Below are 14,340 nucleotides of genomic sequence, written 5' to 3'. Positions count from 1 at the left end.
TAAGTGTTCTGCTTGTTTCAAAAGCAGCTGCAGCGTCTGGATCTCGGCCAAGCTTCCAGATTTAACTTAGTACAGCAAAGATTTTAGCAGCAGATATGGAACAAAAAGGAAAGAAAAGGACAAACAATACAAACTGACCCCTGACTGTCCTCTTTCGGGTTGACCATTGAGAACCGCAGGAGCCCTTTTCCCATGGACTCACATGGACTTCTCCTGTTGCCAAGAGCAGCCACTTCACTCACCCCCCCGATCAGAGTAAACTCTTCACAGGACACAGGACGACAAACCGAGATTCATGTCCTCGTACAGAAGTCAACCATGTTAGTAGCAAAGCCAAACACAGTACAGCAAAAATGTCAATACAAGCAATAAGCAATTAATCAAAACCTACCTGAATGATACCCGAACCCCTCACGGTGGACTGATTGTGAAGCCCCCACAGTTCTGGAAAGCTTGTGAGTCAATGGCCCACTTACCTAGGACCGTGGGCACTCCTTGTTAGTTCAGTCCTGGCACGTGGACGGGCTGGGCATCCCGGACGAGCCCCCAAATTGTTAGAGTGGTTCTTTCTCGGCCGATTTAATTAATTAATTTCTGCCTGAACAAAGAACCGCTCTAACAGTATTAATGCCGGATCCGGGACCAAGTGTTCCGGAAATTGTGGCATCGCCGGATCCGGTTTTCTGGTCTGTGCATGCGCAGTTCTTTCTAGCTTTGAAAAAAATTTGATTACTGGATCCGTTATTCCGTATGATACAGGAAAGACAGATTCGGTATTTCAATGAATAAGTCTAACGGATCCGTATCAGGAAAAAAAATATATAATAATTCCGTTTGCATACGGATTTCCGGAACCGGCAGTCAGTTCCGGCAACGTAACTGCCCGCCGGATACTAACAACGCTAGTGAAAGTACCCTTAGGCCTCATGCACACGACCGTTGTTTTGGTCCGCATCCGAGCCGCCGTTTTGGCGGCTCCGATGCGGACCCATTCACTTCAATGGGGCCGCAAAAAAGATGCGGACAGCACTCTGTGTGCTGTCCGCATCCGTGGCTCCGTTCCGCGGCCCCGCGAAAAATATATAACATGTCCTATTCTTGTACGCGCTTTGCGGACAAGAATAGGCATTTGTATTGCCGGCGCCCATTCCGTTCCGCAAATTGCGGAAGGCAACACGGGCGGCTTCCGTTTTTTTGTGGATCCGCGTTTTGCATGAGGCCTTAGGCGGATGCACCTAAGTTACGTATAGGCCAGCGCTGGAGGTATTAAAACCGGTCTTAATAAATGACCCCAGTGATCTTTACAAAACAAGAAGAGGCTCCTGTTATTAGGCTTAGGGCTCATTCAGACGGCCGCATGTTGCTCCCCGACACTAATCATCAGTGTAGAACCCCTTTAAGTGAACTTCCCAATACTAAAGTAAGGGCTCTTTCACACGAGCCGATGCCGTGCGTGTCATCCGCAGCGTGAAAGAGAGCCAAGCCCCGCTCCGGACGGAGCAGTAACATGATTGATATCGCTCCGCGCCCCTCTTTGATCTTTTTACTACAAAATCGCAGTGAGATAAAGTGGTCACCGTGATTTTGTAGTAAAAAGATCCCAGAGAGGCGCGGAGCAATATCAATCATAGGGGATGAGATGGGGTATAGGAGGTCACCAGGGGTTTGGGCTCTTTCAGGAACAGGTCGTATGGGTTTCTGCCTTGCCTAAAACATGATTCACACCGGTTGACTACCGAGCATTACCATGTGATTGATCCTGGCTATCCAGAAAGTTGAGAAGGGCCAGACCTGGGCACGCGATCCAGCTGAAAACAGAGGCTGTGAGGGCCTGATCCGCGCCATTAGTTACATCTGTTTTTGATGGGGATGAAACTCGTGGGCCCCCAAATCCCCCCCCCCCCCCCCCCCCCCCAACGCTACACAGGGTCTGTAACACCACAAACCCAGCCCTGTCACGTCCAGCCGCTGACCTCCTCAGCTCCTGACCTTCCGTCTGTACGTGACCCTGCGCCCTAGGCTACGGATCTGTAATACGCCCAATGTTCGCTGTCCCATAACCAAAGAATAGGTGACTACCCCTGCTTTCCCTATCTACCTGTATTGACCTGCTCTACATCAGCTGAGCCATGTGTGAGATTATAGGCATGGTTTCTATATACAGGTTCAGGGGTACGCGGGGCGAGGACAGACCACTCACCACATTGCCCCCATAATGATGTGAAGACTGCTTGGCTCCATAGGGACACAAGCTGTAAAATACGGGGGGTGGAAACTTCCTTGAGAGGAGCAACTGCATCGACCCTATACAGTGTCTAAAAAATGGCAGCCTCACGTACGTATTGTGTGGACATGGTCACATGTTCTGCTGGAACCAATGACTGGCTTCAGTGGTGACGTGCTGCCGCTGGCCAGGGGGAACAGAACATGAACAGAGCGGAGGACTAGGGAGCGGGCAAGTATGAATCTTCTGTTTAGAGAGGCAGACTGCTGGCACTAGATAAAAACTCATCATTCCTGGAAAACCCCTTTAAGCAGTGATGGCAAACCTCTGGGACTCCAGCTGTGGTAAAACTACGACTCCCAGCATGCTCCATTCATTTCTATGGAGTTCTGAGAACAGCCAAGAAAGTGTACATCTTGGGAGCCGTAGTTTTACCACAGCTGGAGTAACGGAGGTTAGCCAGCACAGCCTTAAAGGGTTTAAAGCACATGGTGACCTATAGAAATGTCAAAAAAGGTCAAAGGTGAGGGGTCCCTGTAATGAGATCGCTGGACTGAGGGTACACAACCGCCTCCCAAACCTCTTCTGTCATTTGTTCTGTTACGACTTATAAATCCGAGATGGACTGGTTACTACGAACTGGCTGACAACCTTATAGAAAAGACTGGTTGCTAGGCAGTGTGTCCTTAGCAACCAGGTGAAGTTCACCTCAGGCACCTTGGACGCCATCAAGCCAGACCAATCTTTTGTCTAGGCTGCACAATTAATGCAATTTTTTACAGTATAAGCAGGCAGCCCAGGTCCTGGCTGCCACATCATTTTTGACAAAAGTGGATGATTCAAGGTGGACCTGCTCTACGCTCATTTTGGGCCACATGTTGACCAATCCTCAGAATCGTCCGTGCTGCCAGAAGACTCGGGGTCCTCTTGGTCTCCCTTCTTAGACTTCTTCTTAGTGTGGACTCTGGAGTGCGATTTCAGATTGAATTTCCTAGTGAACGTTCTCCCGCACTGGTCACATTGATAGGGTCTCTCACCCGTGTGGATCCTCAGGTGGCGCATCAGGTGGGTTCTCCGAGTGTACGCTTTTGAGCACTCGGGGCACTTGTGAGGCTTGTCCCCGATGTGGATCTTTTCATGCCTCTTTAAGCTGGACAAGTGGGTAAAACTCCTCTGACACACGGGGCAGGTGTAGGGCTTCTCTCCCGTGTGGGTTCTCCTGTGGGATGCGAGGTGGGACTGGCTGACAAAGGTCTTCTCGCACTCTGAACACTTGAAGGGCTTCTCACCGGTGTGGGATCTGTGGTGGATGTCCAGATCTCTCTGATCACGGAAAGTTTTAGAACATTCCAGGCATCTGTAGACGCTCCGTCTGGAGTGGCTTCTCTTGTGTCTGTTTAAGTGGCAGAAGTGCTTGAATGTCTTCCCACACAAGGAGCAGACGTAATCACCATCATCCTCGGGACAGTCTCCTGCCTCAAATAAGGAGTCCTCTGAGCTATCGCTCTCAGCCTCTGAGCAGTCGGTGAGGTCCACCCCTTCTCTACAGTTCTCCAACTTCTGGATATTTTCATCCCTCTGTAGATCCATCTCTGTAGTGTCTCTGGATCTGGACTCTAGTATCACTCCAATTCTCCTGGGGTCTGGCTTCTTAGGTGGTTGATGTCTAGGGACTTTCTTACCAGTGGTCCACCTGGCTTCTCAGTCTAAAGTATGAGGTCCACTTCGGTGGAAGATTCCTGGCAGTCCCTGCTGCTATCTCGTCCTGTGACTTGGGGTTTACACCTGTACAAAGTATAAAGTAAGAGTCAGGAAATCAATTCTCAATAGATGAGAAAAACATTTTCGCTTCCAGAACCGGTGCCGCTCCAGTCCATGGGTTGGGTCCGGGACTGTAGCTCCACAGAAGTGAATGAGGATGAGCTGCAATACCAACCACAACCTGTGGACCGAAGGGGGCGCTGATTTAGATAGCAAAATGTTTATCTAACACTGTACAACCCACAGCATTATTATTCTTACAAACCAGAAGTCCCCAACCGTTCTTGTGCCCCGGTCTTCACCCCTTATTGTGCCCCGGCCATCACATGAGGTTGAAGCCGTTTTCTAATTCATCAGTTTCTGAGGTTCACATCATTTGTATTTTTTGTAATGAATTTTGAGGACACCTGATCCCAAGTAATAGAAAAAGCTGCAGTGAGCAGTCCTTAAAGGGAACCTGTCATCAACGTTATGCTACCCATACTAACGGCAGTATAAAGAAGAGACAGGTGAGCTGATTTCAGCGATCTGTCATTTATAAGTTAAAAGTAAGTTGTTGCCGAGAACCAACATCACAATCATTGCAGACTGGGCCTGAAAAGAGTCACGGCCACCTGAGAAGAGTCCTGGTTATTCATGAATTCCTGCTCTCCTGCCCACCTGCTGATGACTGACCGTCTTCTACTTAGTTTTCTCCCTTTCTCTCTAGGAGAGAACTGCCAATCATCAGCAGGTGGGCGAGAGAGCAGGAGATTAGGAACAACCAGGACTCTTCTCAGGTAGATGTGACTCTTTTCCAGGCCTGGTCTGCAATGATTATGATGCTGGTTCTCAGCAACCACTTACTTTTAAGCTCATGAGTAACACAGCACTGATATCAGTATTTCTGTCACTGCTTTGTGCTGCCCTCAGTGAGATCAGAATAAAGTTGATGACGGGTTCCCTTTAAAGTAAGTCAGTTGAAAGCGGCATTAAAATAAAAATGAAAGAATAATAAAAGTGGGCACAAAAAAGTGTGATTTATATAATGAAATAAATTCGGACAGCTGATCTCGCACTGCCAACATATAGAAGGTAATGCCCTGCAGGGATCAGCGACCTTCGGCACTCTAGCTGTTGTGAAACAACTCCCAGCATGCAAACTTACTCAGCGTTATTGTAACATGTATAGAAGTGAAAGGAGCACTCTGGGAGTTGTAGTTTCAGAACAGGTGGAGTGCCGGAGGTTGCTGATCCCTGAGATACGGTATAATTCAGCCTGGCCCCAACAGCTGGCATCAATGCGGGCAGTCAAAATACGGCAAGAGGGGATATAATCGGGGTGCCAGATCTCCGGGTCAGAGCCAGATTGGTCGAGTATAGTAATCTGGTAGAACGCCGCAAGCCCGTAATCTACATTAATTTGTACCCTCGCTGAGCTCGGCATTTGCTAAAACTGGCTCTATGCCGCCATTGATAGTAAAGAAAGAAATGGATGGTAAAGAAAGAGATGGATAGTAAAGAAATGGAGGGCTGGGAAAATGCAGGGGCGTTCTGCCAGATTAACATACTTTAGCCGAATGCGCTTGCGCAGCGCGCACACCCCCTCCTCCAGCTGATTCCAACGCGTCCACGTGACTTCCGGTGCAGCTACATCACTTCCGGGTATAGACTTTTGTCCGGGTATAGAAAAGTGGCAGACGGTCGCACCGGAAATGACGTGAGGAGGTGTGCCGCGCCCCCTGCGCAGGCGCAAAACAACGGGTTAGGGAAATCTCACTGCAGAGTTGTTCATAACATTTTTTTCCTATGGGGCCCAGTCATTTCTAGCTACGCCCGATTGTTAAGATTGGATGGGCACTGGAGCGATAGAGCGCCCTGCTGTAGGAGAAGCCGGCGGGAGATGAAAGGAGGAAGGGCCAGCTCCTGGGGGTGTCGGGCACACGGCGCAAGCATGGCGGTGGAGGATCTGACTGAAGCCTAAAGACCAGACATCAAGGTAGACCTGCAGAAGAAGGTGACAGCGCAGTATGTGATGTATACATGTGTGTAATGTACGTAGTGCAGTGTGTGATCATCACATATTACACACATGTATACATCACATGCCCCCTCACAGTAATAATGCCAAGATATGTGCCCTCTTCACAGTAGTTATGCCCTGATATGTGCCCCCTCACAGTAGTTAGGCCCAGATATGTGCCCCTTCACAGTAGTTATGCCCTGATATGTGCCCCCTCACAGTAGTTAGGCCCAGATATGTGCCCCCTCACAGTAGTTAGGCCCAGATATGTGCCCCTTCACAGTAGTAATGCTCACACGTGCCCTCTCACAGCGTTTGCATTTCTTTCTGGCAAAGCTACCTGGTTCCGGCCCGAGAAATTTATACCAAGTCTAGTGCGGCCCTCAGACATAAAATGGCTGGGCACCACTGCATTAGACCATCTGGATGCCACCCAGTATATGGGGCCCCATAATCAATGAAGCAAAAAACATGCAAAAAGGTTCGTAAACTGTAATTACAATTTTTAAATGGAAGGATTGTGTCATTATTAGACCGCTCCGTTTATACTTCTATTGTATTAAGAGGTTCCTGTGTGCTGCATATTGTAGAGAGTCCAGTAATCACATCATCTACCAGTCTTCATTTCCAATCCCCTCCGTTCCTTTTAGGCCTCATGCACACGACCGTTGTGTGCATCCGTGGCCGTTGTGCCGTTTTCCGTTTTTTTTTCGCGGACCCATTGACTTTCAATGGGTCCGTGGAAAAATCGGAAAATGCATCGTTTTGCAGCCGCATCCGTGATCCGTGTTTCCTGTCCGTCAAAAAAATAGGACCTGTCCTATTTTTTTGACGGACAACGGTTCACGGACGCATTCAAGTCAATGGGTCCGTGAAAGAACACGGATGCACACAAGATTGGCATCCGCGTCCGTGATCCGTGGCCGTAGGTTACTTTCATACGGACGGATCCGAAGATCCGTCTGCATAAAAGCTTTTTCAGAGATGAGTTTTCACTTCGTGAAAACTCATATCCAACAGTATATTCTAACACAGAGGCGTTCCCATAGTGATGGGGACGCTTCTAGTTAGAATATACTACGAACTGTGTACATGACTTCCCCCTGCTGCCTGGCAGCACCCAACTCTTACAGGGGGCTGTGATCCGCACAATTAACCCCTCAGGTGCTGCACCTGAGGGGTTAATTGTGCATATCATAGCCCCCTATAAGAGATCAGGGGCTGCCAGGCAGCAGGGGGCAGACCCCCCTCCCTCCCCAGTTTGAATATCATTGGTGGCCAGTGCGGCCCCCCCCGCCCTCTATTGTAATATCATTGGTGGCCAGTGTGCGGCCTCCGTCAGCCCCTCTCCCCCCCTCTATTGTAATTTCATTGGTGGCCAGTGTGCGGCCTCCGTCGGCCCCCCTCCCCCCCTCTATTGTAATTTCATTGGTGGCCAGTGTGCGGCCTCCGTCGGCCCCCCTCTATTGTAATTTCATTGGTGGCCAGTGTGCGGCCTCCTTCGGCCCCCCTCTATTGTAATTTCATTGGTGGCCAGTGTGCGGCCTCCGTCGGCCCCCTCTATTGTAATTTCATTGGTGGCCAGTGTGCGGCCTCCGTCGGCCCCCCTCTATTGTAATTTCATTGGTGGCCAGTGTGCGGCCTCCCCTCTCACCCCCCCCCCTGCCCGATCATTGGTGGCAGCGGAGATTCCGATCGGAGTCCCAGTTTAATCGCTCTGGGGCTCCGATCGGTAACCATGGCAACCAGGACGCTACTGCAGGCCTGGTTGCCATGGTTACTTAGCAATATTACAATATTAGAAGCATCATACTTACCTGCTGGCTGCTGTGCTGTCTGTGTCCGGCCGGGAGCTCCTCCTACTGGTAAGTGACAGGTCTGTGCGGCGCATTGCTTAATGATCTGTCACTTACCAGTAGGAGGAGCTCCCGGCCGGACACAGACAGCGCAGCAGCCAGCAGGTAAGTATGATGCTTCTAATATTGTAATATTGCTAAGTAACGATGGCAACCAGGCCTGCAGTAGCGTCCTGGATGCCATGGTTACCGATTGGAGCCCCAGAGCGATTAAACTGGGACTGCCACCAATGATCGGGGGGGGGGGGGGGGCTGCAAACTGGCCACCAATGAAATTACAATAGAGGGGGGGGGGAGGGGGGCCGACAGAGGCCGCACACTGGCCACCAATGATATTCAAACTGGGGAGGGAGGGGGGTCTGCCCCCTGCTGCCTGGCAGCCCCTGATCTCTTACAGGGGGCTATGATACGCACAATTAACCCCTCAGGTGCAGCACCTGAGGGGTTAATTGTGCGAATCACAGCCCCCTGTAAGAGATCGGGTGCTGCCAGGCAGCAGGGGGCAGTCATGTACACAGTTCGTAGTATATTCTAACTAGAAGCGTCCCCATCACTATGGGAACGCCTCTGTGTTAGAATATACTGTCGGATCTGAGTTTCACAATGTAACTCAAATCCGATGGTATATTCTAACATAGAGGCGTTCCCATGGTGATGGGGACGCTTCAAGTTAAAATATACCATCGGATTGGAGAAAACTCAGATCCGATGGTATATTAACTCCTGACTTTACATTGAAAGTCAATGGGGACGGATCCGTTTGAAATTACACCATATTGTGTCAACGTCAAACGGATCCGTCCCCATTGACTTGCATTGTAATTCAGGACGGATCCGTTTGGCTCCGCACGGCCAGGCGGACACCAAAACGACTTTTTTTTTCATGTCCGTGGATCCTCCAAAAATCAAGGAAGACCCACGGACGAAAAAACGGTCACGGATCATGGACCTACGGACCCTGTTTTGCGGACCGTGAAAAAATACGGTCGTGTGCATGAGGCCTTATGCTGTATTTACTATTAATGTTGCAATACTTTAGTACTTGTCACTGACTCCTGTGGCTACAGTTATTCCAACTAACATATTATAATATATATTATTTTTTTTGGTCAACTATGATGAGTACTGCGTCCAGTGGCAGATGAGGGAGAAGAAGTTTTCCTTGATTGATACTCACGGAGAAGGTAGAGCATTGATTTCAAAGTTAATTTTCTAATCTTGGATTCTCCCTTAGCAATCAATGTGTTTCTTTTTTGTTGTAATGTTGAAATACTTTAGTACTTGTCAGTGCCTCCTGTGGCTAACGTTATTCACACTTAAATAAAATTGTTTGTTTAAGCAACCTTCAACTAGAGCCGCCAGTCAGGATCCCCCAGTCGCCTCCAGTCAGGATCCCCCAGTCGCCTCCAGTCAGGATCCCCCAGTCAGGATCCCCCAGTCGCCTCCAGTCAGGATCCCCCAGTCGCCTCCAGTCAGGATCCCCCAGTCAGGATCCCCCAGTCGCCTCCAGTCAGGATCTCCCAGTCGCCTCCAGTCAGGATCTCCCAGTCGCCTCCAGTCAGGATCCCCCAGTCGCCTCCAGTCAGGATCCCCCAGTCGCCTCCAGTCAGGATCCCCCAGTCAGGATCCCCCAGTCAGGATCCCCCAGTCGCCTCCAGTCAGGATCCCCCAGTCGCCTCCAGTCAGGATCCCCCAGTCGCCTCCAGTCAGGATCCCCCAGTCGCCTCCAGTCAGGATCCCCCAGTCGCCTCCAGTCAGGATCCCCCAGTCGCCGCCAGTCAGGATCTCCCAGTCGCCGCCAGTCAGGATCCCCCAGTCGCCTCCAGTCAGGATCCCCAAGTCGCCTCCAGTCAGGATTTCCCAGTCGCCTCCAGTCAGGATCCCCCAGTCGCCGCCAGTCAGGATCCCCCAGTCGCCCACCCGCCCAACGGCCGAGCTAAAATCTCACCAATACATTTTATATTCTGACCCCCATAACTTTTTCTTTTTATGTGTATGGAGCTGTGTGAGGGCTCATTTTTTGCGGGCGACCTGTACTTTTCATTGATACCATTTTGGGGCGTGTATGACTTTTTGATCACTTTTTTGGTGGGAAGTGAAGAGACCAAAAATCGTAGAATCAGCCATTTTAACAGTTTTCTTCCATCTTGCCGTTTATATGGGATAAATATTTTTATATTTTAACAGTACAGGTGTTTTTGCATGAAGCGAAACCCTTAATGTTAATTTTTATATTTGTTTTTATTTTAAGTTTTAGAAAAGGGTTGAATTGCATTTTTATATATTTTTCAAAATATATTTCTTTTTTTTACTCTTTTCAAGAGTAAATGTAATACAGTATAGTTCTGCAGCATGTACCTACACACACACACAGCTTCACTGTACTCATTACACATATAGCTCTGCTGCATGTACCTACACACAGCTCTGCTCTACACATTACACATATCGTTCTGCTACATGCACATTTCACACACACAGCTCTGCTCTACACATTACACACACAGCTCTCCTCTACACATTACACATATAGCTCTGCTACATGCACATTTCCCACACACAGCTCTGCTCTACACATTACACATATAGCTCTGCTACATGCACATTTCCCACACACAGCTCTGCTCTACACATTACACATATAGCTCTGCTACATGCACATTTCCCACACACAGCTCTGTTGTACCCCTTACACATATAGTTCTGCAGCATGTACCTACACACACAGCTTCACTGTACTCATTACATATATAGCACTGCTGCATGTACCTACACACACAGCTCTGCTCTACACATTACACATATAGCTCTGCTACATGCATATTTCCCACACACAGCTCTGCTCTACACATTACACACACAGCTCTGCTGCATGCACATTTCCCGCACACAGCTCTGCTCTACACATTACACATATAGCACTGCTACATGCACATTTCCCACGCACAGCTCTGCTCTACACATTACACATATAGCTCTGCTACATGCACATTTCCCACACACAGCTCTGCTCTACACATTACACACACCGCTCTGCTCTACACATTACACATATAGCTCTGCTACATGCACATTTCCCACACACAGCTCTGCTCTACACATTACACACACAGCTCTGCTACATGCACATTTCCCGCACACAGCTCTGCTCTACACATATAGCTCTGCTGCATGCACATTTCCCGCACACAGCTCTGCTCTACACATTACACATATAGCTCTGCTACATGCACATTTCCCACGCACAGCTCTGCTCTACACATTACACATATAGCTCTGCTACATGCACATTTCCCACGCACAGCTCTGCTCTACACATTACACATATAGCTCTGCTACATGCACATTTCCCCCACACCGCTCTGCTCTACACATTACACACACAGCTCTGCTACATGCACATTTCCCCCACACAGCTCTGCTCTACACATTACACATATAGCTCTGCTACATGCATATTTCCCACACACAGCTCTGCTCTACACATTACACATATAGCTCTGCTACATGCACATTTCCCGCACACAGCTCTGCTCTACACATTACACACACAGCTTTGCTCTGCACATTACACATATAGCTCTGCTACATGCACATTTCCCACACACAGCTCTGCTCTACACATTACACATATAGCTCTGCTACATGCACATTTCCCACACACAGCTCTGCTCTACACATTACACATATAGCTCTGCTGCATGCACATTTCCCACACACAGCTCTGCTCTACACATTACACATATAGCTCTGCTGCATACACATTTCACACACACAGCTCTGCACATTACACATATAGCTCTGCTACATGCACATTTCCCACACACAGCTCTGCTCTACACATTACACATATAGCTCTGCTGCATACACATTTCACACACACAGCTCTGCACATTACACATATAGCCCTGCTACATGCACATTTCCCACACACAGCTCTGCTGTACACATTACACATATAGCCCTGCTACATGCACATTTCCCACACACAGCTCTGCTCTACACATTACACACACAGCTCTGCTCTACACATTACACATATAGCTCTGCTCTACACATTACACATATAGCTCTGCTCTACACATTACACATATAGCTCTGCTCTACACATTACACATATAGCTCTGCTCTACACATTACACATATAGCTCTGCTCTACACATTACACATATAGCTCTGCTCTACACATTACACATATAGCTCTGCTACATGCACATTTCCCACACACAGCTCTGCTCTACACATTACACACACAGCTCTGCTCTACACATTACACATATAGCTCTGCTCTACACATTACACACACAGCTCTGCTCTACACATTACACACACAGCTCTGCTGCACACACATTCACACACTGCAGCAGTTTATACAGACAGTTCTTCTGACCAATTGCAGTGCTGACTCCTCCCACACACGTGATCATGACATCATCAAAGGTCCTTTATACCACCAGACGGCCAGGTGCTGTAGCTCTGTAGCAGGCATGGCCAACCTGAGGCTCTCCAGCTGTTGCAAAACTACAACTCCCAGCATGCTTAGACTGCCTACAGCTATCAGCCTGCAGCAGGGCATGGTGGGAGTTGTAGTTTTACAACAGCTGGAGAGCTTCAAGTTGGCCATGCCTGCTGTAGGGTCCACCATAACCTTCAGGGCTGTGAGGAGGTGAGTGATCCCCCGCATGCCTCGTGTGCATTCACTCCAGACGTAGCAGTCTATCACGCCGCCAGTAAACGCGATCACCGCTCCGGGTCAGTCACTCACACTTGACCGGTCCTGTAGTCTGGACCCCGGTCCAGTTTATCACGCCGCCGGCGCCGCACTGAGCGCGCTCACCTCAGTATCCACAGTGTGCAGACAGCAGAGCTCCTCAGTCCTCACAATCCAGCAGGCGGGTCGCACTCGCAGGAGTCACTGGCAACCAAACGCGGCGGTCAGCAGCACACAGCTGCTCACTGCTCTTCCTGACCTGAAGCCGCTCCCCTCCCCCACGCAGGGCTCGCCTCTCAGCCTCCGCCCCCTATAGGATTTTAGTTAGAAACTTAGGTACGGCTTTACTGTGGCTCTCCTGGCTTGAGGGGGCCCCGTGTCAGGGACTACATACATGGATACAGCGGCCTTGGTTTCCGGCGACGCACAATGGCACCAAGAAGGTCATTTTTTTGTTTTTTAAAGAACTGTAAAAAAAAATAATGTAAGGGGCTGTCTGAGACCACTATGGTATAATGTAGACGTAGCGTCGGACATGGAGGCTGTTTTTAACCACTTGCCATCTGGGCCATTTGACCCCTTCCTGACCAGGCCAAATTTTGCAAAACTGACATATCTCACTTTATGTGGTAATAACTTTGGAACGCCTTTATTTATCCAAGTCATTCAGAGATTGTTTTCTCGTGACACATTGTACTTCATGATAGTCATAAATTTGAGTCAAAATATTTCACCTTTATTTATGAAAAAATCCCAAATTTAACCAAAAATTTGAAAAATTCGCAATTTTCTAAATTTCAATTTCAATTTCTCTGCTTTTAAAACAGAAAGTGATACCTCATAAAATATTTATTACTTAACATTCCAGATATGTCTACTTTATGTTGGCATCATTTTGGAAATGTCATTTTATTTTTTTAGGACGTTAGAAGGCTTAGAAGTTTAGAAGCAATTCTTCAAATTTTTAAGAAAATTGCCAAAACCCACTTTATAAGGACCAGTTCAGGTCTGAGGTCACTTTGTGGGGCCTACATAGTGGATACCCCCATAAATGACCCCATTGTAGAAACTACACCCCTCAAAGTATTCAAAACCGATTTTACAAACTTTGTTAACCCTTTAGGCGTTCCACAAGAATTAAAGGAAAATGGAGATCAAATTTTTAAATTTCACTTTTTTGGCAGATTTTCCATTTTAATCAATTTTTTTCTTTAACACATCGATGGTTAACAGCCAAACAAAACTCAATATTTATTACCCAGATTCTTTGGTTTACAGAAACACCCCACATGTGGTCATAAACTGCTGTATGGGCACACGGCAGGGCGCAGAAGAAAAGGAACTCCACATGGTTTTTAGATGCCATGTCCCATTTGAAGCCCCCTGATGCACCCTTACAGTAGAAACTCCCAAGAAGTGACCCCATTTTGGAAACTAGGGGATAAGGTGCCAGTTTTATTAGTACTATTTTTGGGTACATATGATTTTTTGATCATTCATTATAACACTTTATGGGGCAAGGTGACCAAAAAATTGGTTGTTTTAGCACAGTTTTTATGTATTTATTTTAACAGCGTTCACCTGAGGGGTTCAGTCAAGTGACATTTTTATAGAGCTGGTTTTTACGGACGCGGCGATACCTAATATGTATACTTTTTCTCATTTATTAAAGTTTTACACAATAATAGCATTTTTGAAACAAAAAAATTATGTTTTAATGTGTCCATGTTCTGAGAGCTATAGTTTTTTTCTTTTTTGAGAGATTTTCTTATGTAGGGGCTCATTT

General features: G+C 47.9%; 1 protein-coding gene across 1 annotated transcript; it reads right to left on the bottom strand.

Annotated features, from left to right (window-relative positions):
* Positions 1–2,071: 2,071 nt before the first annotated feature.
* On the bottom strand, positions 2,072–12,816 carry LOC120977823 (gastrula zinc finger protein XlCGF49.1-like). The gene is made up of 2 exons (XM_040405952.1): positions 12,681–12,816; positions 2,072–4,009 (listed from the first exon to the last, which is right to left on the bottom strand). The coding sequence occupies exon 2, from the start codon at positions 3,812–3,814 to the stop codon at positions 3,086–3,088; it is 729 nt and encodes a 242-aa protein (XP_040261886.1). The 5' UTR covers positions 3,815–4,009; positions 12,681–12,816; the 3' UTR covers positions 2,072–3,085.
* Positions 12,817–14,340: the final 1,524 nt, after the last annotated feature.

The sequence above is a fragment of the Bufo bufo genome, chromosome 8, assembly GCF_905171765.1.
Source record: "Bufo bufo chromosome 8, aBufBuf1.1, whole genome shotgun sequence".
Classification (NCBI taxonomy): Eukaryota; Metazoa; Chordata; class Amphibia; order Anura; family Bufonidae; genus Bufo; species Bufo bufo.
This window is presented reverse-complemented; position numbering and strand designations above follow the sequence as displayed.

Coding starts and splice junctions, on each gene's coding strand:
- LOC120977823 (XM_040405952.1), bottom strand. CDS start 3,814: ATGGATCTACAGAGGGATGAAAATATCCAGAAGTTGGAGAACTGTAGA.